This window comes from Amphibalanus amphitrite, unplaced genomic scaffold (assembly GCF_019059575.1).
Source record: "Amphibalanus amphitrite isolate SeventyFive unplaced genomic scaffold, NRLGWU_Aamphi_draft 000183F_arrow, whole genome shotgun sequence".
Classification (NCBI taxonomy): domain Eukaryota; kingdom Metazoa; phylum Arthropoda; class Thecostraca; order Balanomorpha; family Balanidae; genus Amphibalanus; species Amphibalanus amphitrite.
This window is the reverse complement of record NW_024881678.1, coordinates 380,928-405,067: the sequence shown is the minus strand read 5'-3', so window position 1 is coordinate 405,067 and position 24,140 is coordinate 380,928. Positions and strand designations below refer to the sequence as shown.

The following is a 24,140-nucleotide window of genomic DNA, read 5'->3' as shown; positions in this document are numbered from 1 at the left end:
TTGGGGTGCTGCTGCACGTGCGCACGTGCAGAGGTCGATTCCAGATCTCGAGAACGGCTGGACCGATGGCGCTCAAATTTGGCACATGGTTAGGGACCGGTTAGTAGGGTGCCGTGCAAAAGTCAGTTGGGACCCATTTTGCACGTGCGCACGTGCAGGGTGCCGCTTCCAGATCTCGAGAACGGCTGGGCCGATTGTGCTCAAATTTGGCACATCGCTAGAGACCGGTTAGTAGGGTGCCGTGCACAAGTCAGCTGGAGGTACCCCGTCAAAATTTCGCACGTGCAAGGCTCACCCTCTCGCTCGCTCCGTTAGTCGCCCCAAAAGGCGTTATACTGGTGTATGTTGCCTGGGAGTGATGGGAAGCGTGTAGATATTCTCAGTCATGTCCTCTCCTAATCCCCTTGCCGGCTCTGCGTCGCCATACGTGTCTATGCGACATTTGGCCATATTCTCCATTGATGGGAACGAACATTGAACAGCTTCCGTCATGTAGGGATTGTGCCATGTCTCTCGCCATTGCTCACCTCATATCCTATCTGCACATGGAATCGGACCGGATCCGCCACCTCGGCCGTATCGCACCGTATACTGCCATCCGCCACATCCTGCGCCAGGATGACTGCTCGCCCTGCCTTTGATCCTGGAGCATCCGTCCTTTTATCTCCCTTAACTCGACCTGCCTGGTCCTTTTCCTGCTTAGCCTTCCCTTGATAATCTCGTTTTAATTAGCGGGGCTTCTGTCCTGCTCCATCTCACACTGGGCCGGGGGTCCGGAAAAGTGCTAGAAATTATTTGTGATTGAGTTGTTGATCTCAGTGACAAGCAAACATGCTAAAAACGAAGTGGGGCTGCTTAACCCTCGCCGGACCTATTGTCGGACCCCCCACCCCCTCGGCCGGCCGAGGGGGAGGGTTGGTACGACCCCTTTTTGCCGTTTCGCCCCTAATGGAGCTAGAGCCTCGCGGAAAAAACAAGCGTGTGCGCCGTTTCAAGGCGGAACGATTGATACCCGATTTTAAGGTCCCAGGTCAACCGGTAACCTCTGAGGTGAAGTCAAAAAGCCCAAGGTAGGGTTTGGTTTTTGGCAAATAATTTCGCCAAAAATGGCCGCAGAGCAGCGATTTTGGCACCATCGTGTTCGCCTGGCTCAGGCGCGTCGAATGGTATACTTTTTGTTCGGGTGAGGTCAACTTAAGGTATTGACCTCGAGTCAAGGTCAGTTCAGAGCCCATCAGGCCACGAACTTAATCGAAGGAGGTCGTATCGCATATCATTCGATTCGGGAGGTCTTCCCGAGTCCATTGGTGGCTTTCCCGAGTCGCTGGCTCAATTTGATCATGAGTTATTGACGAGAAACTCCTATGACCGGTGTGACGTCATAAATGACGTCACGGAAGGTCAAAAATGCAAAAGTAAAGCATCGGATCTTGCAAGGAGTGCACAAAATCACGATTCCGTGTGCTTGAGATAGTTTGAAATCATTCCATGCGCAAAAACAACAGTTTCCTTATTTCCCCATTCACTTTTAATGGTGAGGTCACGTGACCTCGAAGAGTAGCAGGCATTAGCAAAAATTGCGAGTAGGGCATGACAGAAAGATGATTGGTGGTTTGTATGGCATGGCCATTTTTAACGGCTCGAAATAACATTTCTCAAAAAGTCTAACTAAAGAGCAAGTTGTTGTTGATTATCACTGACTTGTGTTTAGGGGTTAATAATGACTGAATTTTTTAGTTTGGCCCAGAAATGTTGACAGCATTGTGTGCGTTGATCAATTCTGAGCTCATGGACATATATTTCATTTAGATTATAAGCGTTTGTTTTTCACAACTTCCAGCGTTTTAAAGGGCGCCGGGCCTTCAGTAGAGCGGAGAGGTGACAATTGCCCCTACATCATGTGGTTTACTGGCGCATATCTCGAAAAGTAGCAGGGAAAAGCAGCAAAGCACCTATATGGAACAAAAGATGAGTAATCAGAGGCTAGTATGAAATGTTCATTTTTAGCCGCTCGAAATAACGTTTTTATAAAAGTCTAATTAAAAAATTGGATATGATTTTAAATTACGTCTTGCAGCTGCTTGCAAACAGCTAGCTTATCTTGCAGAAAAGCGATGCAATATGTCAGAATGATGTTGGCACAGTGAACAACAGTGCCCTGAACTAGTCTGACAGGAAATTTCGTTCAAAACGACGATTGGCCAACTAATAAATTACCACTAAAGTTCATCATTAAAATCGGTAAATGTGGTGGCCTATAGAGAGTCTAAATTGTCTTGTGTTTGGTGACAACTGACGACCTCAATTTTGACCTTAGGGCAAAACTAGCATCGGAATCGTATTCTTCGATCAATTTGGGATTAAATGATACCTATTTTGTTCATATTGCGGACAGTCAGTTTGGGGGAATTTCTAGCGCTTTTTCAGGCTGCCGGCCTACAGTGCATCTGTCCCGTCTGTCGGTCTGTCCTGTCTGGGTGTGTCTGGGAGCGGCTGACGTCGCCTGCCCCCAGGCCAGGATGTCGGGCCAGCTGGGCCGGCTGCAGCACGAGGTGGACCAGGTGCAGCGTCAGATGGTGGCGGTGCCGTCCGCCGCGCCGCCCCCTCCGCCTCCTCAGCTCACCCAACAGGCGTTCCTGGTAACCGGCGAGCCGTGAGTAACCGAGCCGGACTGACTGACAGAGAGCTGCACCCTGCACCGCATGCGCGCCGCGCCCCGCCGCCCCGCCGTGTGTGCGTGTCTGACCGCGGCTCGCCGGCGGCGGCGCTGCTGCACAGGGCGGACTGCTCCAGGAGATGTCCAAGCTGCACCTGGAGATGGAGGCGCTGAAGCAGCAGCTGCTCACGCAGGAGATCGCCTACAACATCCAGCAGACGGAGGCGCTCACCAGGTGCGCCGTCCGTCCGTCCGGCATTCGGTCCGGGTTGGTCCGGTCCGTCGGTCCGGTCCGGTGGTGGCGTTTAGTGTTGTAGTGCTGGGTGATAGTTGAGCCGGTCAGATACGATTTAGTGTTAACCGGTACAGAATACGGATTGTCCGTTCTATTGTGGTGGTGGTGTTAGCGTTTGTGGTGGCGGCCCACTTTCGTGTAGTCTCCGCTCGATGCTACATGGGGGAAGACGCTCGTATAGGTAGTTAACAGTGAGACTGGTAAGCTAAGCAAGACTGCGCAAGGCTGAATTGTACCAAAGTAAGCTCTGATGAGGTTAGTGAACAGCTATCGGTGGGCAATGGGAGCTGAGGTAAGTACGGTCACTGGGGACTGATGAAGGCTTAGTCACTGATTCAGTCTATAGTTATAGTCACTGAAGGACTGGTAGTCTGGTAAGATGTCGATTTGGTGGTTATATAGTGAGAATCTGGTATAGTCCCTGCAGCGATCAGGTGTGGTCACTGGTTGGATATAGGGTAGGATCCTGTGCGGCAAAGGGTCTTTCAATCTGAAGTCGCCGCCGCCCGGTTAGTGTGTATCTTGAAACCTCAGCGCGGTGAGTATCCATCGAGTGCCGTTCGCCGGAGGTGAGTTTCCACCCGTCTGTACGCACCGCGCCGCACCGCACGCTTTGCTGTCGCTCTCACCGTCCGAGCACCATCACCTCTGTGTCTGCCCGCCGCCTGTTGCTGTCGGAAGACTTTTAACAGAGCAGTTAGACTCTGCCGTCTGCGAGATCTCGCTTAGTCAGTGTGCCTGACCTGACAGAGCACTGTGATTTTCCGAATGTTTCCTTTCTACCGTAACTTATTGCTTTAAAGTTCATATAATGAGGAATGATGTCATGATCCTTTAAACGTAAATTATTCCTGGATTGAAGTATTGTAAAATCGTCCCCTTTTGACTGTTTTGTCCGTCGCTCTATGAAATAGGGCGCTAAATTCAGGTCTCACCGCAGGAATCTCTCGCCGAGCGGCGGCGAGTCGGGCTTCGTGCGCTCCACTTCCCACACGAGTTTCGACGGCCGCTCGCTGCCGCGCCGCCCGGGCTCCCGGCTGGCGGCCGGCGCCCCGGCGGCCGTCGGGGACCAGCCGGACGGCGGCGGCGACTGGGAGACGGCCGGCGCCTCCTCCGCCGGCGGCGCGGCCGGGGCGGCCGGCTACGAGGAGGACGAGGTCGAGGACGCCGACAGCATCTTCAGCACGCTCTCGCCCACGGGTCAGACGGACGCCCAGACGCTGGCCATCATGCTGCAGGACCAACTGGACGCCATCAACAACGAAATCAGGTGCGACATGCTAGATCAGCGCGCCGGTGTGTGTAATGCGTTCTTCCTGTAAGCGCGGCTCTACGCTTTCCCAACTGGGGTCGTTTACCGTGGGTGATGGTTATGCAACCTTACGACTGAGTGGTTGTAGAAAGACGATAATAACTCAAGTTTATTGTAAAGGACAAAGCTTTACAGTATCTTGATCACTGTCAATGAGATTGACATTGATCATTGACAGTGAACAAGGTATGTACTGTATGTATCGAAAGCTTTTTCTTTTACAATAAACTTGAGGTTATTATCGTCATTCTACATCTGTCATGGACATGGACTTGTTACAACTGAGCGGTTGTTTATTACGTGTACCATCCCTTCATATTGTGAAAGAGCTGCCTCCGGCCACCCCAATACGGGCTGCAGACGATGTCTGTGTGTCTTCCCGACATGGCAAGTGACTCACCATGTCCATCTGTGTGCTGGCATAGTGTTGAGATGAGATGTACCGTCCCTTTTCCAGGATGATCCAGGAGGAGAAGCAGAACACGGAGATGCGGGCTGAAGAGCTGGAGTCGCGGGTCGGCAGCGTCGACCACCTGAACCTGCTGTCCCGCTCGGGTCGCCTCTCGCCGCCCGTTTCCGGACGCTCCACGCCCAAGTCGCAGGCGCTGTCGCCGCAGCGGGCCGAGGCGCTCATGAAGTACCACACGGTGAGTCAGCGGCTGCATCACGGTCGCCCAGATCTCGTTATGTGGGAAATTGCTGGAGCACCGTGGCATTGAGTGCCCCCCCCCCCCCCAGTGATACAAAATGACAGTATTTTGTGTGTTCATTTCGTGTGGATTATTCAGTCTTGTTGATGCATATTTATGTATTGGCATATATTGATTGACGTGCTCACATTACGGCGACAACTGAGTAGATTTAATATTGTTGGTTCCGTTTTGATAGCCACCCTTTGAGATCTTGCTGTACGAGTATGATATCCTGTACCCGTCCTGAGTGACACGCTCCGTTCGTCTATCCGCCAGAAGACCGTGCCGGACGGCAGTCCTCCCGCCATGCGCTCGCAGCGTTTCCAGCCGTTTAACCCTGACGACAACATGAGGTGAGTGATAGCGTCTGACTCGTGTCAGTCATTATCAGCTGGACAGGCCAGCCGGCTGCCCCGGTCAGCTCCTGTACGATAAGCCCGCCGCGGGTGTAGTTGTACCGGGCGTAGTGGGACTAACAGCACTCTCGTGTCGTCCCTGGTCTTAGTGCTGTCGCTGGTCCCGGTGTCAGCTGCTGGTCTTTGACTCGTACTGTGTAGTCTGCGGGGTGTCTTTGGATAACAGAGTGGAACTTTTCTGGGATGGACAAGTTGCACGCTATGCAAACACGTGGCTCAATTACATGCATTTGCATTTCAATATCTATATTTAAAACGTTAGTATTTCATTCAGTAAACATCGTTTTGAATTGCTCTCTTTCTCTATCAAAAATGTTTTGAAATAAATTCAAACATTCACTTTCATTCGGACACAGTCATTTAGGGAGTAGTGGTAACCTGAAACCAACTTCTAGCTTGATATTTCTGAAGCCAATCGATATTTAGCGTACAGCTTGTCCGTTCCCCGGTTACCAGCAATAAGTAGACGTCAGCTAATCACTAGACTTGTTATGACACAACTCCAGTCAATTCAATCAACAATGAATTATTATAAACCGTTGTCAGTCACTGACCTTACTGGTAGATTCACTTGTGAATAATCGTTAAATTTATGTAGTCCATAGTATGAATTACGTTCTTGATTAGTGTTTTGTAGTATTGGATTAAATAAACATTCTAAGATTAACTATTTTCTGCTTACAATGAACAAAACAACTCTAACGCACCACTTCTGAATACTTGTTCCTTTTTGGTCCGAATTACGTAATTGATGTAACCATTCATTGGTAATGGAGCCGATTCAGTCAGCTATTAGATTGCCAAATGGAACTTCAACCGCTTCTCAAGTATGGACCGAAAACTATTGTCAGTGGCAGTGATTTTGAATTGTCAGGAGTTGCTCGTCATACAAGTCGGGCAATAACATTCATTCGTGTTTGGGCTAGCTTCTCTCTCTCTCTCTCTCTCTCTCTCTCTCTCTCTCTCTCTCTCTCTCTCTCTCTCTCTCTCTCTCTCTCTCTCTCTCTCTCTCTCTCTCTCTCTCTCTCTCCCCCTCTCCCCTCTCCCTCTCCCTCTCCCTCTCCCTCTCCCTCTCCCTCTCCCTCTCCCTCTCCCTCTCCCTCTCCCTCTCCCTCTCCCTCTCCCTCTCCCTCTCCCTCTCCCTCTCTCTCTCTCTCTCTCTCTCTTTCTCCCTGTCTCTTTCTCCCTCTCTCTCTCTCTTTCTCTATCTCTCTCTCCATCTCACTATCTCCCTCTCCCTCTCCTGTGTGGTGTGCCTGCCGGTCAGTCTGCGTTACCGGCTGTGCTGTCCCGTCTCTCTGCGTCTCTGTGTGATCCGTGCACGCCTCTGGCTAACCGCTCTCTCGTCTCCTCGTGCTCCCCCCCCCCTACAGCAGCCGCTCTCTGCCGCACAATGCCACCATGCGGGACCCATCGACGATCCCGGGCGGCGGCCGCGGCCTCGGCGCCCTCCATCCGGATCACGCCCAGTTGATCAGGTGCTGTACTGTAATACGTGTTGGTGTTGCTATAACGACACGTTCCGGCATGCCGACTGCGGTACCGGTTTGGCGTATTGCCGAACTGATACCGCAACGCTGTATCGTAGTTCTTACTGCCGTCTGGGCTTCGTTCGTGCGAAACGGCGGTTGACGGGCAAATGAAGGGATTGAATCATTGGGCATTGTTATTGGGAGCTTGAGGAGCTTGGGTAGCCTGAACTGAATGTGGAGCAGCTGGGGTAGTTTTATGCACATCCTGGAGTAGTATGCAGACTTGTAAACGATTCAAAAAAAATCAATCAATTCAATCACGACTCACTTGATGAAATGACCGATTCAATCATAACTCAATCAAACAGTCTGATTTTCCAAGCGATTCAATCACGACTCATGGACCCTGTGATTCAACTCAATCACGACTCATCCCATTATCAGCAATTCAGGTAATGACTCAACTCATGATTTAACTCAACGCGATTCAATCAAGATGTTATCTAAAATTTATACATATGTGATATCAATTTAAGTCATTTTTGGAAACTGATACCAAACAGATACCAACCAAATACACTAAGAAAATACCAAAAATCATAGAAAAGTACTAAATCTATACTGAACTCAACAAAGTTATAGATATTCATATAAATACGGTGTAAAGATGATAATTTAAGTACAGAAAAGACAAGCTCTGTTACAAATGAAGCTACCAGAGACTTATAAAAATTCATTTATCTGCTTGGCGCTTGCAAAAGGAAACATGCAAAATTGCACAGGACACTACCACATATTATCAGCATCATCGAAAAGGAACAAAATTTGCAAATCAATTGTGATACCAAACTTAAGTAGCTGGTGATCAGCCATTCAAAAAAAAAATATTGTTTGATACTTTATGAAGCAGTGGTAAAGCCAGTAAAGCATTACATAGGACTAGACATTTTCGGCGTGCTACAAGTTTTCTTTACTATCAAGAATACGGAATATCGACACATACGAAGTTATTCAATAGTTACATAATATAAACTGAATGCTCTCATGAGTCATGATAAAACTACCTCAACCATCCATATTGATATTTTCAATGACAAAACAACAATTCCAAGCCCGCCCCACGTAAAGGCCTGGCTACCAGGACGCGTTTTCTGCGTGCGTTTTTTGCTTTTGCGAGTTTGCGTGATTTGCATAATACGGTTCTAGAAAGGAACAATATTATGTTTTGTTTTTGTTATATTTTTTGTAAAATACATAGTTTATATTTTTAGATTCAATTAAGCATATTTATGCATGCGTGTAAAACAGTTTTTTATCCTGTCCAATTCATTAAAGAAAAAATATCCAACAGTAGAAATCTAAATTGGTTTGGCAATATGTATTTAGCCCAGCACTACTATGGACGTCAAACCCCTTGAGACCCCACTTTTTTGCGATAATTTTCAAATGCGTCAGCTCTCGTTGACAATATTTTGGCAATGTGTGTTTCAGAACCTGCCGAAACTTTTATTACTAAGGTATTTTGACGCCAAACGATTATGAAAGGTACTTCTCATTCACTCGTAATGTTAAATTTCACGGAACGAATCTTCTGTTTGGGTAGAGGCTACGCGCTCATGGGGCGGAGCCACGTAATGACGTCAGCGCTAAGCTCCGCCCTACCCCTCCGGCGCTCCTTGCCCGGCGACCGGTCACTCGCGTCTCTCGCTCCATTCAGGCTTGATGGTGGACGGTAGCTGGTAGCGGTAGCGGGCGCTGGCAGATGGCATTTAGAGCAGATGGCGCTGGTGGCGGGGCTCGAGTGTGGCCGAGCGCAAGCCTCTGCCCGGGCCTGAATTGATCTTAGCATTACGAGTGAATGATAAGTACCCTCCATAATCGTTTGGCGTCAAAATACCTTAGTAATAAAAGTTTCGGCAGGTTCTGAAACGCACATTGCCAGAATATTGTCAACGAAAGTTGACGCATTTAAAAATTATCGCAAAATAGTGGGGTCTCAAGGGGCTTGACGTCCATAGTAGGTAGTTGCAGCGTATATTGACGCAGCTGCGACATGAAAGCGTATTTTGCGTGGTTTGCATGTGGCAAATATTGCGAGCAGTCTGGCAAATCTCTAATCCGAATTTAGCATCGAATGCAAAACTGTTAGCGGTCCTCAAAACTAGAAGGTGAAGAACACCAAACGGATAAAGATTGTTTGTTGATCTATGAAAACCAGCGATGCCATTCCTTGGGATTTGTCCCAAGATCTTGGGATTTGAACATTAACATTGGGATCTTGTGATTTGCACTGCATATCTTGGGATCTGGCAGAAGCTGATTTTACTTTGTCTTCTCATGCTGTCGAATGCTTTTTCCTTGGTCGATAATAAATTTAGGATGGATTCGCCTCACGGACGGTTAAAAGCATTCAAACATATTGAAGTAACGGACAAAGCTTGCGATGTTTCTTGCAGGCATTCTCTTCCCGAGATCGCAGGATTATTTTTGTACCATTACTTGTTATGGGTATAAGACATAAGTAGCAGCTTTCAGTCGCTGTTCGCAACTGGCGTTCATTTGTTTAATTTCCAACTCTACCGATCAACGGGGATGGGTGGTTTGGCAGCATGATGTTGGGTGGCTATTTTACAAACATTATGCCTAAAAAATATTTCAGAAAGCGGCTCCCGCACAAAGCGCTTCATTTTACGGTTTTGCTCTATGGAGGCTTATCCGTTGACCGCGAACCAAAATAAGGGCAATTTGTCTTTGACCTCGGAAAAGTGTCTGGTCACCTGACCTCTGGGCTCTGCTGGACCAAAAATAATCAAAGCGTAACCATGCGACCTTCACAACACTGCTGACGTCTTGTAGCTATATAGTCCAGGGGACAAGTTAGGTCCTCGTTTAGACCCCCTCGCCATCGTCGGCTTGAAAATCCATGGGCTCCAGCGGGCACTGGCTTACACGCAGATTCACAGCATATCCCGGCAGGTGGTGAGCCTACCAGCCACCTTCCGCGCGGTGGGGGGGGGGGCACTTTTTTGCCCCCCCCCGTATCTCCGAAACTACTGGACGGATCCGGAAAATTCAAACGGCGTTCGATAGCCCTGTCAAATTTGTCGAGGGAAACCAAATTTCATTGACCTCGGGGTCACCGATGACGTCACAGGTCAGGTCAAAGATAAAATGTTTCCCCGTTCACGGGGCTTCTAGGGAAAGCGCTATAACACCGAGTAAAACGCATTTTGTCGAAAATCAGCGATAAGGCGTCAGTTGTCTAGTACATATGTTGCTATTAGAGGTCACTGGTCATACCAGGTCAGGTCACAGGTCAGGTCACCAAAGGTCACCAAGGGTCACCAAATGAGCCCAGCTTTACTAAGGTTATGCGATGCATGTTTTATGGCCAGTTTTTCATTTCCAACTCAATGGTATTGGTTATAAGACCATCAGGTACGGTTTAGGTCACTTTCTGGTGGAGGTCAGGTCAAGGTCAGGTCAAAAAAGGTCAAATTTCAAAGTTGATATTTTTGCATAAAATGGGTATCGATTCGATGCAGCTCGTCACGGGGAGTCTAATGGTGGTCTAGGTTTTGCGCTACAAGGTCTAGAATTGCTAAAAATTGAGTTTGAATATTTGACATCATCAATTTTGAACAGTTTTTTCGCTATAACTTGGCCGAAAAAAGAGGTATCGATCTCAAATTTGGTATGTAGATAGAAGGCGGTAGGGGCTATCACATATATTCCGGTTTTTTCGAAATTCGAAAAACTTTTTGGATTTTTTGGCTATTATATTCAAAAAATCTATTTTTTGATTTTTGGGGGTCAAAATCCAAAAAATTCGAAAAACCGAAATAGCAGTTTTGTAGTCCTCCTAATTCTACACCCTTTATGTCTGAAACATTTTTCTGTATCTCTAAAGCTGTAGGCCTGACAGCTCTTCCCGCGAAACCTTTTTTTGGGTCGAAAATGGCAAAAATGACGTCACTCTGACGTCATTAGCGGCCAACCTATCATAGCCTTTGGAAAAAATTTTTGGTCACCATGTGCACTAGCTGCTCCCGGGAGGGTACTGAAAGTTTGGTGACGATCGGCGCAGCGGTTCTCGAGATATATCGAAAAAACTAAAGGGGGGGCAAAAAATTGCCCCCCCCCCCCACCGCCTGGAAGGATATGCTTTTTGATTTCGGGATTCACATAAGCTTTTAAGAGCTTGTTTTGGAGCCCATATTTCAAAACTGTCAGTGGTGAAAAACACTTAAAAACCAGCCTGACCTCACCTGACCCTAGCTTCTCCAAATGTGTCACGAGACAAATTTCGAAATAAATCCAAAATGCCACATACTTCGTTTCTAAGAAGTTCTAACAGATTCGGACTTTGTGTTTTGGGTCCTTGACCCACCATTGACGGTCGACGAATGACCTAACCATAGAATCAGATATCACCGGCTTTGTTGTCTAGGCCAGCATCTTCATTTTTCGTGAAGCTCTTATACTCGGTCAGGAACATCAGCTGTAGGAGTCCGATCGACCCCCTCCCCCTCCCCCGGCCTCTAGGTACATTAGCCAAGGACATTAGCTGCTATAAAGACGCCAATAAGGACAAGGGTGGACCCGAAGAAGAGAAAGCTGTATACTAAACACACTAATATGTCCAAAATAAGCTATGGATTTACTTATGGTACTCCCAAGGATAACCGAAGGTTTGTTGTCAATAGTTAAAACACTAGGTATTCTTTAGAATTGTGTTTTTCTATTGAAAAACAAATCTGAGTTCCCTGACAATTTGGCAAAAGCTGCCTGAGATCAGTACAACTTGATGCTCTTGAAAACGGCTGCTCCAAAAATTCTGATTTTTTTCAGGATTTCTAGTGGGCCAGGTGATCTACGTTCTGGTATGGGTCTCCCCTCCGCAGACCATCTGGTGCACGTGCCACGTGACTTTGAAAATTCCCGTGTTAAGCCAATGGGCAAAATGAAAAAATGCGTTCCACGGCAGATTGCTCGAAAACGATCCAAACGACCCCCCATTTTCTTTCATGCAGTATGCGATGGGTAGTCTTGGGATTCGAGACGAGAATCTTGGGAAATTCTGGTCGAGATCTTGGGATGGAGCAAAAATGTGGATGGCATCACTGATGAAAACAATAGTTTTTGGGTGATGGTGGACGTGATGGGAAGGTGGTTGTTTTTTAATACCTAGTAGGGTATGTATCTACTTCTGTGTAATTGGGAGCCACCACGGCAATATGTGACAGATCCATCAACGCTCATAAGCCAAGGTATTCCAATTATTTATGGTGATAGGTAAACGCTGATTCTGCTGGGAAATGTAAAGTGAGTGATAAGACCATGGGTTAGATCAAGCAATTTATGACCCTTAGCCCAAAATCAAATCAGTAACTAAGGTTACCAAATTATAATGTAAACATGCATTGTGTATTCATCAATATGTTTTGCTTACTCACAAATGTCCTGATGAAACAGGGTATTGAAAATATAAAGATTAACATGATATCTAAAACATGTGTGTTGAGCAATGTGCGCCTGCTTACTGCTACTGTTAACTTGATTACTATACTGATTTTAGGGCAATGGAAAGAAACATTACATTCATTTTTTCATCTACATGCACTGACATTTATGTATAATTTGTGTTTACAGTTTGATTAAAAACTTAAAACAAAATTTTTATGTTTTTTTCAATAATGATAGCTGTGCGCATTTATAATACTGACAAAATACCTAAAAATTTTGCAGTGCATTGTGTGTGACTATGACGCAAATGCCACATATATTTGTACATAATATAGTACTAAATATGGTCATAACTTCAATTTTCAGCACATGGTGATTGAATCATTTTGTTAATTCAATCAACTTGAATCGATGAGTTGCCGATTCAATCACTTGCAGTTGCCATGTGTGACCGATTCAATCAGGATTCATATGGTGACAAGAGGTGATTCAACCGACTCAATCACAGTGAGTCGGCATTTTCAAGCGATTCATGAGAATCGATTCAATCAGAGTTGAATCGCTTACAAGTCTGGTAGTATGACCCCCGTTCGGATTCCCTCGCCGTTGTGCCTACCCGGTTCCCCGCTCGTCAGCTGACGGCGGCGCGGCGTTTTCAGGCAATCGTTCGGCGACAGCTCCCACTCGACACCGTCCTCGGTATCCTCAACCAACAGCAGCCAGGACTCGCTGCACAAACACGCCGCCGCCAAAAAGCGCGGCTTCAAGTCCTCGCTCGGACGCTTCTTCAGCAAAAAGGAAAAGGTGGGCTGTGGCTATGTCTAAGTGTGACTGACATATGTAATTGTTGAAACTTGGCTAGTTGTAAGCTTCCGAAGTTGATGCGTAGTATATTTATATTTTATCCGCTTTGAGACTGTGATTTCGGTGATTGACATATTGTCCTTAGGCCCTAAAATTCCTTATAGCTGCTTGGATGATATTCCAAAGCATTCTGTTCACTTGGCTAGCTTCGGTTAATTTACCCTGATTTCTCCTGGCCTACGGCGGATCATTGTTTATAGTTTTCTGCTTTCCAGCTCTGCCCTGACCGCTCCCCCCTTCCCCTGTGTGGCAGCGGGCGTTCGACCTGCACCAGAGCCAGGCGGCGGCGGCGGCGGCGCTGGGCCGTCCGACAGACCTCTACTCTCCGGACACGGCTGACGGCGGGCTGGACTCGCCCGGTGTCACCGTCTCCACGCCCAAGGCCGACTTCGACCGGCGCACCAAGAAAAAGTCAGTATCGCACGGTTTTGAATGGGGAACCGGTGACAGTTCTGCAGATCTATACTCGTCCAGTTTTTTGTTTGTTGTACCGCTAAAAATATAAAGCCGCGAAGCTACCTCACTATCCCGCTTCAGATATTTTGATCTAGACCTCGGAGGGTCTATGGACAGGTGCTAGTGTCAACTTGCTTGAAGTACATATTTTTATCTATGAAAAGCTCTTCAGCTTTTTTGGAATGCCGAGTTTCTATATAAGGCTGATTATTCCATCAAGATCCTCGACCTATCCGTGCTTCTATCCTCAGGATACTGAAATCCTTCTCCTCCACGCCACAACCCCCTTCCGGGCTGGACAGGCAACTTTATCTCATGCGGGCTGCTCCCTTGGAGCGGCACCGCTGCTCCCGAGGGAGCTGCACCCCGTAGCCGGGTGCAGAGAGTGCTTGGGGGGCTGGTCGGCCTGTCCTATGGACGGGCTCAGCCCCGGCGACTCTCTAGGGTGCCTGCCCAGACCTATGTCTCCCCCTAATTCCTATCATCCTTCCGGCTCTGCAATGGTCTTGTCGACCGAAAGGGCCTAACCCAACAAAACAAACAAAATCAAGATCCTAATGTAATGATCTGCCTAATTGCTGACTGGTGTTGTGTCTCTGACCGTACTCTGTGGAGTCGTCCCGTCTGCTGTGCCGGCGCGGCTGTCCCGTCTGTCCGAGCTGTGCCTGTCTTGTGTCCGTCTGCCCTGTATCTGACCGCTGCGTCCCGGCAGGCACGAGCTGCTGGCCGAGGCCATGAAGGCCGGCACGCCGTTCGCGCTGTGGAACGGCCCCACGGTGGTCGCCTGGCTCGAGCTGTGGGTCGGCATGCCCGCCTGGTACGTGGCCGCCTGCCGCGCCAACGTCAAATCGGGCGCCATCATGTCCGCACTGAGCGACACAGAAATCCAGCGCGAGATCGGCATCAGCAACCCGCTGCACCGGCTCAAACTGCGGCTGGCCATCCGAGAGATGGTCAACCTCACCTCGCCGTCGGCGCCAAACAGCTCGCGGCTGATGCACAACTTTGCCGAGATGAACCACGAGTGGATCGGCACCGAGTGGCTGCCCTCGCTGGGCCTGCCTCAGTACCGGTGAGTGAGCGAGAATGTCGCCGAAAACTCGGCCTTCTTGGCAAAATAATTGCTGTTGATTGCTCCATTGAGTAACGTGATAACCAAATTATTGTGACAATGACATTGACGTTGACATTTTCCTCGAAATGATAACACCCTAAAGAGTGTGATATTATTGAGTTTACGAGTCCCTTGAACATGCTCGTATATCCACTGTGCGGCCGGCCAGAATGATGACGACTGGCTGGCTCATGCGTCTAACCATGGCCATTCCGGCCGCTTCGGGCACGGGCATAGTGTCAAATGACGTCCGTGTGACTTTACTGATGTGATTGTCCCTTATCTACAGTACGTCCTTCATGGAGTGTCTGGTGGACGCCCGCATGCTGGAGCACCTGCTGCACCTCAACAAGAAGGACCTGCGTGGCTACCTAAAACTGGTGGACGCGTCGCACAGGTAATAAGGAACTAGGAGTCTCCGCAGCTTCTTATTCCTGTAGTTACCTTAGATATGACTGCAATGGGCTATCGCTATAATTTGAGATCTATAATTAATCTATGCAGTATCCCATTGCTCTTGCTCTGACCGACGGCGATGCTCGTTTTCAGGAATAGCCTGCACTTTGGCATCCAGTGTCTGAAGCGGGTCGACTACGACCGCGCCGAGCTGGAGCGGCGGCGGCGCGCCTGCGAGTCCGACCCCGTCGACGTGTTCGTGTGGACCAACGAGCGCGTCATCCAGTGGGTGGTCAGCATCGGCCTCAAGGAGTACACCAGCCACCTGGCCGAGTCGGGCCTGCACGGCGCCCTCATCGCCCTCGACGACAACTTTGACCACAACTCGCTGGCGCTGGCGCTGCAGATCCCCACGGCCAACCAGCAGGTGCGTGCGAGGCGTGCGCTGCAGGGCGCCAGGGGCTAGATGGGGTGTGAGTCGCCGAAATTGCCGTCCGTAGATTCCTTAGGCTTAGTTTTCGCGCTGGAAAATATGGGCTTCCTGACCGACTGCCGTATCTTCGATTCCAGCTCATGTTTGCTATTTTTCATGACTTATTTCCTGTAAACGTTAGCTATAACACCAGCCCCTGCTTGTCTCTTATATTGATGTTTATTCCGGTGTGTTTGCAGGCGCACCAGATTTTGCGGCAGGAGTTCAGTCGGCTGCTGATGAGCGGCACACACCGACAAGTGGACACCGAGGCGAAGTCGTGAACATGACCCGGGCGCGGCGCGGCCGTCTCACTCTGCCCGGCTGTATTGTGTTGTGTTGATTAGTCCGGTGCTGTACTAGCTGTTGTGGCGTCTTTCCTCGTATTGCCCTCTCTCTCCGGTCTCCGACCTCCTCCCGTTTCTATCTCCCTCTCCCTAAACATCTCTCTGATCTCTCTGCCCTCCCTCTCTCGCTCTGTTCTCTGCCCCGAGTCTCCGCCCGCTGTCCACCTAGCTCAGTCTCAGTCGCTGTGTCCGTGCACACTGGGGCGGGCGCGCGCTGGCGGCCCGCTCAGCTCTCGGGCGCCGCCCCTGGCCCGGTCTTCCTGGCCGTCGCCGGCCGCCCCCGCGTACCAGCTTTGGCCATATCAGTTGAAACCGGCGCCGGCGCACGCCGTCTAGGAACACGTCTGGCCGGCGCCGAGTCCAGCCCGCTCGCGCTGAGTGCACTGCCTGTACATAGCCGCCTGCCCGCTGCGCCGCCGCACAGCCTCAATTGCATCGCCTCGGTCGCATTTGTTAGCTTAGTCCAGTACAAACGGTGACTATGTTGTCTCGCTGGCGCCGCGCCGCCCGGCCGGTACGGGGCCAGCCGTGCCGCCGCACCTAGTCAGGCCAGGTCACAGTGTCTAGTCAGCCGGGGCCGCCCGCCCGGCCCTCGATGGGTGCCACACGCGCAGCCGCGCACCTGCGCGCGCGCGCGCGAACGCTGATTCTGTTTTGTATGGTTCTGTATCTCGGCACTGTGTGCGTATGCGTGTGTCCGGTCGCGGCGCACCGCGCGGCTCGGAGCCCGGAGTCGGGCAGGCCGGGACCGCCGCCGCCGCCGGCGCTTATGTTGCGTCTCATGTTGCGTCTCAATGTTATTATACCTCTGTTTGACAGTATTATGGCGGCGGTGACGCGCGCGGCGGGCGGGCACGCCGGCCCGGCCCGTCTGATGGCCCGCCCCGTAGCGTCGCGCTGTTGAATGGTTTGCGTGGGTGTGTATCGATGCGTACGTGAACGAGCCTCCCTTCCTTTACGCATCCCATCGTTCTCCCTACGACGGCCTGGCAGCCGGCCGCATATATTGTATGTTTCTCTACACTCGATACGTTTTACTGGAGCATTAATAATATATCGCTGCCAACAGTCTGTTTTGTGTTCATGACCTTCCAAGAATCACTGAACCTGCGAGATGATATTGCTTATACATTCTCAATCACCTTGGGATTGAGGCTTAGCCCAAATGGTCGGATTTCAGGGTTGCATCTCGCAACCGTTTGATCTAGTGGAGGATGTTCAGCACTCTTGAGTTTTTTTTTCTGAAAGCAACGATTTAATGAATCGATCCACCTCACAATCGATGTTAGCTTGCTCCATGATTCATCTTGCGAGCCAGCAGTGAGCCCAGGATGCTGAACTGATTGCGGTGACGCGGTCGACTCGACAGTGAATCAAGGAGTGAAGGTTTCTGCTGATTTCCCTTCACATATGGTAGCATGAATTTGGATCGTGTTGCCGGAAGCGAAACCGAATAGCAGCTGAATTTCGCAAGGTTGGCTTTATGGCTTGTTGATTTTCATGTGATTTATTTTTATTTGGGTTCATCGCGCTGGTCGGCTGGGTCCACGATTTGTCCTAAAATAAAACTTCAAAAATATAACTAGTTGCACTTTTTCAGTATCTTCTCCGGTAACCAGTAACTGGTAAGTCCTTTGCAATTGAAAATAATTGTAATGATGAATTGATGCAAGATCACCACAATTCATTTCCATTTTAAGCTTAAGTTTTGACAAAACATTAGGTAGGTTTTTCTAAAATTCAATGAATATGCTTTTCAAAGTCACCAGGATGGCATGGCAGCATCCCTGGGATTTAGTGCAAGGACTGTTTGAGAAGTTTCTTGCTTGTGCTGCACTGCGGCAGTTGTGTACATCAACAGGCTGTGTCAGCATTGAAATGCAAAGATGACAGGACCTGGCCATGGGATTAATTCATGAATAGAAGTCAACCATTGTTGTGCTTACTTTCATGTATTGGTGATAGTTATTGAAATATCTGAGCTTCTTCAGGCTGTCATAGTTGTTTATTCCATTTGTTTGTGCATACCGTGTGGTCAGTTAATTGGAATACTTTTTAAAACATTAAATTCATCAAGAAGGGCATCACCAATTTATAAATTCTAAAGGCTTGTAACTATTTTTTTCTTAATGCAGTTGTAAAAGAATCATTTCTAGGATGTTGATTTTTATTTGTGAGCCACCTAAACCCTAGTGAGAGATATTTCATTATATCTGAGATACCTACTCTCAAGGGGCAGACGGCAGTTGCAGCAAGTACTTCTTCTTCGTGGATTAGGGTACGTAATTGCAGCAAGTACATTCGAGCAAGAGCACATGCCTTCACATTGGTTGATCAAAACTGGACAAGTTCCTTCTACCTTGATTGCTCAGAACCACTGGCAAGATCCTTCTAAAGTGTCTCCTGTTACTATGATCAGTCTGATCAAGTGCACCAATTCCTTCTGCCATCAAATGACATTAGATTCCTGCATGAATGATTGATTGTTTGAGGCTGGGTCAAATTGTTTGGGTCAAATTGTGTAGTTATAATGAATGAGTAGGTGTCACAATAAGTTGATATTTCAACAGTATCTTGTGCTGTGGTTTGTGCCCATTTATGATTGATCTGTTTACAATAATGGGCGATCTGTTTACAATAATTGGCCATTAGAAACTTATAAAGGCTAAACATTACATGATGAAGTGCCAGAGACCTATCCACAGATTTAATTTCCAACCAGATCAGGTCATGCCATCCCGGTTCAGTGACCTTAAATGACCTTGAATGACTAACAAATAAAGATTGCACTGTTTCATCTTATGCTTACTTCAAATAAAAAACTACATGATTATGAATGTCACATGTTTCCAAATACCCATAGGGATGCCATTTTCTCATGTATGTTCTGGCATGACCTTGACCTTGACCTTGACCTGTACTTCTTTAAATGACATGAATTTCAGTGAGAACTGAGACAGGGTCAAACACCGTACAGACTGTCCATTCTTTGACTTCTATGTGTATTTGTGAACTTTCTGATTCTACTTTTATTAAATTAAGCTGCTTTTTGTATCAAAATTGTATTCAATCACTCAGGAATAAAGTTATATGAACCTAAGGCTTACTTATGCCTCAGTCCTAACCTAGGCTTGTTGATAAATAATGTACTGTTGTTTTGTTCCTGGGACAGTATCCATACATCACACAGCCACATGTATCACAGTTTTGTCTCATGTCTGTTTGTTCCCAGGACAGCAGCCATGTCTCACAGCCACACGTGCAACTGTCTGAACGTGCGTCTGGACGTGTGGCAGCTGCTGGCGGAGCCGCCGGCCGAGCTGCCGGGCCCGGTGCGCGCCGAGCCGCTGGTGGCCGCCGGCTGCCTGTGGGCCGTGCTCGGCCCCGACCGGGTGGCCGTCGAGCAGACGGCCCTGCTGCGCCGCCAGCCGGTGGCCGGCGCCGACGGCTGGTCCGTCTGCCGCTGCCTCAACTGCGGCTGCGTCACACACGCCGTCTCGGAGAGCGCCGGCTCTCCGGCAGCCGTCAGCCGCTTCCTGCTCTCGGAGCCGTCCCGGATCGCCGCGCTGCAGCACAGCGACCGCTTCTCGCCCGCCTTTCGGATCGTGCTGCCGCAGCTGACCGAGACGCTGGAGCGCTCGCTGGCGCCGCCGGCCAGTCCGCGATCCCACCCGGCTCTCACGGCCGCCCTGCGACACATGAAGCTCAACGTCAGCGCGTGAGTCCGACTCCAGCCCGCACAAATTCCGATTCGGGCTCAGATAACCCGGCGACATTTTTGATGGTGTATGTATAGAGCAGGCGACATAGCTACAATATACTAGCGAATTTAGCCGATGTTCTGCATTCTCGTTCCAGATATGTTAAGCGGGAGGAGGTGCGAGTAGAAACAGCCATCCAGAACTTCCGAGAGGAGAAACTGGCGGAGCTGAAGGAGGCCAAACAGAGAGCCCACGAGGACTCACAGGCGTTCACAAGGTAACGCTCCTATTCCCGGTGTCATATGAATGCTTTTGACCTCTGAATATCTGACCATTGTTTCTTAGGATGTTCATTTACTAGCCTGGCTACTTCAAAACCTTGTGAGTGAAATTTTCAGACTGTTTCATCACTTTTTGTCTCATTACCATTTTTGTCTGTAATCTATACGATTCCCCACAGCGATATAGCTGCCATTGGGGTCAGGCAGCTGGGGATACATGGGGTGATGAATTAAAGAAATGGATATCGTTATTCGAGGAGTGCCAGGGCGCTTAGAATTCATCTGCTGGCCGTTGGATAGGTACTGTGTGGACGAGTCGTGCTATGCTGGTCCTATCACGCGTTGAGTTGCTGTGGGCGAGGGAGGGGCTGTTTACCGTTCGTAAGGGTACCGTTCTGAGGCGTCGTGGGAGGGGGACGCACTAGCTCACTTCGGAGTTGGGGAGTTGGGGAGCAGCGGTGCCTACCCGTTGGTCTCTAGGGTACCGTGCTAAGGGGCCGTACCGATTGGGCCGTGTATGAGGGTACCTTTCTGAGGGGCCATGCGGAGGGGCCGTACCGACCGGCTGGGTACCGCTGCTGCCGGCAGTCTGCTGCTGCGGGTGGAGGACCAGCTGTGTGTGACGCCCGAGTCGGCTGGCAGCGGCGCACTCTCCTCTGTGGAGTCGGAGCGGCGCGACACGGTGGCTCCGCTGCGCAGTGAGGTGAGCTGCGCGGGGAGCCGGGGCCCCTGAGTGCACTGCAGGTGATCACACTGTTACTGAAGGCCTAACCTGCAGCCGCGCGGGTCTCCATTCCCCAACCGGAGTCTAACCTAGCCTATCCCTAACCCCGATCACACCAGTGATCAATAGGTAATGCACTTCAGGCCAGCGTAAGGTCTCAAAGTCATTGGTCAAAGTTACGTGTTTCGGCTTCATTGGCCTCGCACACCATATACTGCTGACCCTAGTTTTGGTTATTGTTTCACCTCAAATGGTCAACTTCGTGTAAATATGCCCTCAGTTTAAGGTATCTGTTGACCCGACTGTCTCTCTCTGTGTGCCAACAGCGTCGACCGTCGGGAGTTCCGTCCCAGGGCCTGGTCGGTGTCTTCCTGATGGACGGCGAGGATGACGTGGAGGTGGCCGAGGAGGCCGAGGAACAGTACCCTCAGGTGGGCTCCACCGCCGACCGACAGGTACTTTTAGTTTGCTTTTCCCTCGGAAAAGGTGGCAGGGGTTTTGTGTTTGAGTACCGGCAGATGGTAGCGTGCTCTTCGCATCACTTGCAAAGATATTTGCGTTATAAATTACAGCGCGCGATTACGCCTCGTGCACATTGACCCACAGATCAACATTCTCACGTTTAACAACACAAACCGCTGAACGAGTTTTTTTTGTGAGACAGGATGATGGAATAATTGTTACGATACGATGTCATTTTTACGTGATATAGGCTATTTCGGTTCAAACTCACCTCAATCCTAGGCAGTGTCAGGCTTCTGAGTTGTTCATTTCTTTGGCCGAGGCCGATCCACATTGAAAGATCAATTGCTGGTTATAAGATTTGCTGTGGAATGTCTAGGTTTGTTAATTGTACGCTCGAGTCGTGCCACTGTTTTTGTACCTTATGACTTTGAGCTGAGCGCCAGGTTGTTCGCTGTATATCCTAGCCGTTTCGATGGTCGTTAATTTACCCCGTGCCGTGCCCTACCCGTGCTGATCTCCGGCGTCGTCCCGCAGGATTACGAGGAGCCGGACACGGACGACTCTGGTGTGGAGGAGCCGCGTCCGCTGCCGGTACCCACCAACCGGGCCGCCCATATGGCCGACGTGGCGCACTCGCTACCCGTGCACATCCCCGTGCCGGCCGAGCTGATGGCTGCTGGTGAGTTAGACGCAACCGCCCACACACACAGACATATGTACACACAGCCCTCACACACATCCCAGCTATCTCGCACTCGCTGCCCATGCACATCTCGGTGCCGGCCGAGCTGATGGCTGATGGTTAGTGTGACTTATGGCAGATCTTCTCTACGTCCATGTGCGCCGACGCAGTGCAGGGCTTGGTTGTAATCGCTAGTCCGTTCGTACCTCAAATGGGGTACGAACGGTACGAACCATGACGCACGTACGTTCGTTCGTACGTGCGTCATGGTTTGTCCCTGAGCTGCGCTTAGTCTTTTTGTCTGTATGCGGGTGGATGTCGGGGAACAACCTAAGCCAGTATCCTAAAGATCTAATCCAACAATGCACATTACCCCTATTTGTGTGTGAAAAGTGTTTTGACTTTTGTTCCTCGTGCGTGGATGCATTACACTGCGTCATGCTAGCACTCCTGTAAGTACACTCGATGACAATCCTGTATCGGGCTGACAACCCTGCCTCCGGACAGGTCGCCAGCGGCCGTGCCGGACTGACACCCTCCCCCTCCTCTCTTCCTGTCCAGGTCGTCAGCGGCCGTACCAGCCGGAGGAGGAGGCGGTGCTGTACGCTCTCCCCCTCTTACCTACCTACTCCTCACTTTCCCCTCCCCTGGACTGACAGCTCTTCCCTCTCCTGTTCAGGTCGTCAGCGCCCGTACCAGCCGGAGGAGGAGGCGGTGCCGGATATCGACCAGATGGCCGACTCGATCCGTCAGCTGGCGCAGAGCCTGCACACGGAGCCGGGCATGTTCGCCGACCTGCCGCGGCCGCGCACCAACACCATGAACCGATGAGCGCCGGCCAGATGTTCTTCGTGCCGCTCGGACGGCTCTGCCGGACCGCTCGAACGGCCCAGTTAGCCGCTCGAACAGCCCTGCTAGCCGCTCGGACGACCGACGAGTCCCCCGGACGGCTCTGCTAGCCACCGCAGACAGAGTGCGCCATCAGAAGCCGCCGGTGCAGAGACCTCAGTGGTGTGGTGCGCGGCCATGAAAACTGTGACATAAGGGTAAATTTTCCTTGGCGGGTTGCCTTTGGCATTGGGATCAGTAGTCCGTATTCAGCGAGGGGTTTGTGCTATTGCGCTCACAAGTCAATGTTATGGTGCGGTTGATGAGATACGCGAGACGCTTACGCCCTGTACCATACCATCAAAGGATATACCGCTAGATCGGTTGGGTCTGGTAGGTCGATCGCAATCGCCTTTTATTGTATTGTCCTTTTCGCAGTTACCTCTGAGCCCAGGTCTGAATGCTTTGGTTTTCACTCTGGCAGTCCTTTTGAAGCAGCTCCTGTTCTTTAGGAATAGCTCGCGTGATCTGATCATTTCACACCATGATTTTTGTATTGATTACCTGCAGGATGGAACGGCTATTACCTTTGAGGTTATTGATTGCAATATTATTTGAATTTTAACCATATAGTCAAAGGTTGGGTGGGACTGGTTATAGGCAATCATTCACTGTTAATGAAGTAATTGGTCATGTTCAGGAACAGTCTTTCTAGCTTTTCAGAGATATATACAGGTCAGCACACAGTGTACCATTATCAGTCAAAGTATCACCACGCTTATCAGCAGCGGGATGGTTTTCTTAGGTCGTGCGGCGGCCGCCAGCCACCTCTTGCCATGAAGCAGCGTTCGCGGTGGGTCTGCCACCGCGACACACAGAATATACACAGGGCGGCGTCCGATAGCTGGGGCGCCGCTCTCCGGTTAACGTTTGGCTGTGCTTGGCGACGCGGTTCGTCATGTTACTCGTGGGGAGCGGACAGGTGGGACGCGCAGCGGACGGGGTAGAGCGTCGGCCGCCCAGCGCCAACCCTGGGACGGAGTGGTGGGTTCTGTCAGCTCGTCTGCCGCGCGGTGTTGGTGTGTGTTAGCTGCTGCGCGCTGTTCTAAGGACGTGTAGCTGTGATAGTCGGCAGGAGCGTCCAGCAGCGCAGCCCCTGTGCTTCAGCCCGCCGCCCGGCCCGACCGCTATTCACTAATACATGGCTGCAGCGTGATTTATTTATTTATTTATTTCACATTACAGACATGTCCGTGGAAACACGGCTATTCTATGTCCAAGTCGTTGTGCATATACAAATCGAATGCCTCTGTGTTCAAAGCTGTGAACACAGAGCTGTGATGCCTCTAGTGTTCTCTGAAAGGCGACCAGACACCTCGCACCGATACGCGAATCTGCGCTCGGAACATCCTGATGATTTGATTGTTTGCTTAAAAGAAATGACCCTGTTGCACACATTGTTGAGCTGATAGCAAATCGAGATTTCGGAAGGCGTGATTGG

At 50.0% G+C, this 24,140-nt stretch overlaps 2 protein-coding genes across 7 annotated transcripts in view; both read left to right on the top strand.

Moving 5' to 3' along the window:
- Nucleotides 1-17,029, top strand: part of LOC122384194 (liprin-alpha-2-like) — a 30,541-nt gene extending 13,512 nt beyond the window's left edge. The window contains exons 9-19 of one of the 5 annotated variants that reach the window (XM_043371294.1): nt 2,779-2,891; nt 3,892-4,221; nt 4,721-4,910; nt 5,232-5,308; nt 6,745-6,849; nt 12,969-13,113; nt 13,427-13,584; nt 14,342-14,701; nt 15,033-15,140; nt 15,293-15,566; nt 15,812-17,029. In XM_043371294.1, coding sequence (XP_043227229.1) covers nt 2,779-2,891; nt 3,892-4,221; nt 4,721-4,910; nt 5,232-5,308; nt 6,745-6,849; nt 12,969-13,113; nt 13,427-13,584; nt 14,342-14,701; nt 15,033-15,140; nt 15,293-15,566; nt 15,812-15,895 — 1,944 coding nt within the window. In that variant the 3' untranslated portion in view covers nt 15,896-17,029. The remainder of the gene's footprint in view (nt 1-2,778; nt 2,892-3,891; nt 4,222-4,720; nt 4,911-5,231; nt 5,309-6,744; nt 6,850-12,968; nt 13,114-13,426; nt 13,585-14,341; nt 14,702-15,032; nt 15,141-15,292; nt 15,567-15,811) is intronic. The other 4 variants (XM_043371295.1, XM_043371298.1, XM_043371297.1 and 1 more) reach the window with 4 other exon arrangements.
- Nucleotides 17,030-17,378: 349 nt separating this feature from the next.
- On the top strand, nt 17,379-23,855 carry LOC122384224. 2 transcript variants are annotated; one of them, XM_043371368.1, is made up of 7 exons: nt 17,379-17,583; nt 19,191-19,676; nt 19,817-19,936; nt 20,529-20,643; nt 20,991-21,095; nt 21,664-21,808; nt 22,491-23,855. In XM_043371368.1, the coding sequence occupies exons 2-7, from the start codon at nt 19,201-19,203 to the stop codon at nt 22,640-22,642; spliced, it is 1,113 nt and encodes a 370-aa protein (XP_043227303.1). In that variant the 5' UTR covers nt 17,379-17,583; nt 19,191-19,200; the 3' UTR covers nt 22,643-23,855. The 2 variants fall into 2 exon arrangements, with proteins under 2 accessions (XP_043227303.1, XP_043227302.1); XM_043371367.1 differs by having other exon boundaries at nt 17,426-17,583; nt 20,991-21,119.
- Nucleotides 23,856-24,140: the final 285 nt, after the last annotated feature.

Coding starts and splice junctions, on each gene's coding strand:
- LOC122384224 (XM_043371367.1), top strand. CDS start 19,201: ATGTCTCACAGCCACACGTGCAACTGTCTGAACGTGCGTCTGGACGTG. Junction 21,120..21,663: donor GCTCCACCGCCGACCGACAG/GTACTTTTAGTT, acceptor GTCGTCCCGCAG/GATTACGAGGAGCCGGACAC. Junction 21,809..22,490: donor GGCCGAGCTGATGGCTGCTG/GTGAGTTAGACG, acceptor TCTCCTGTTCAG/GTCGTCAGCGCCCGTACCAG.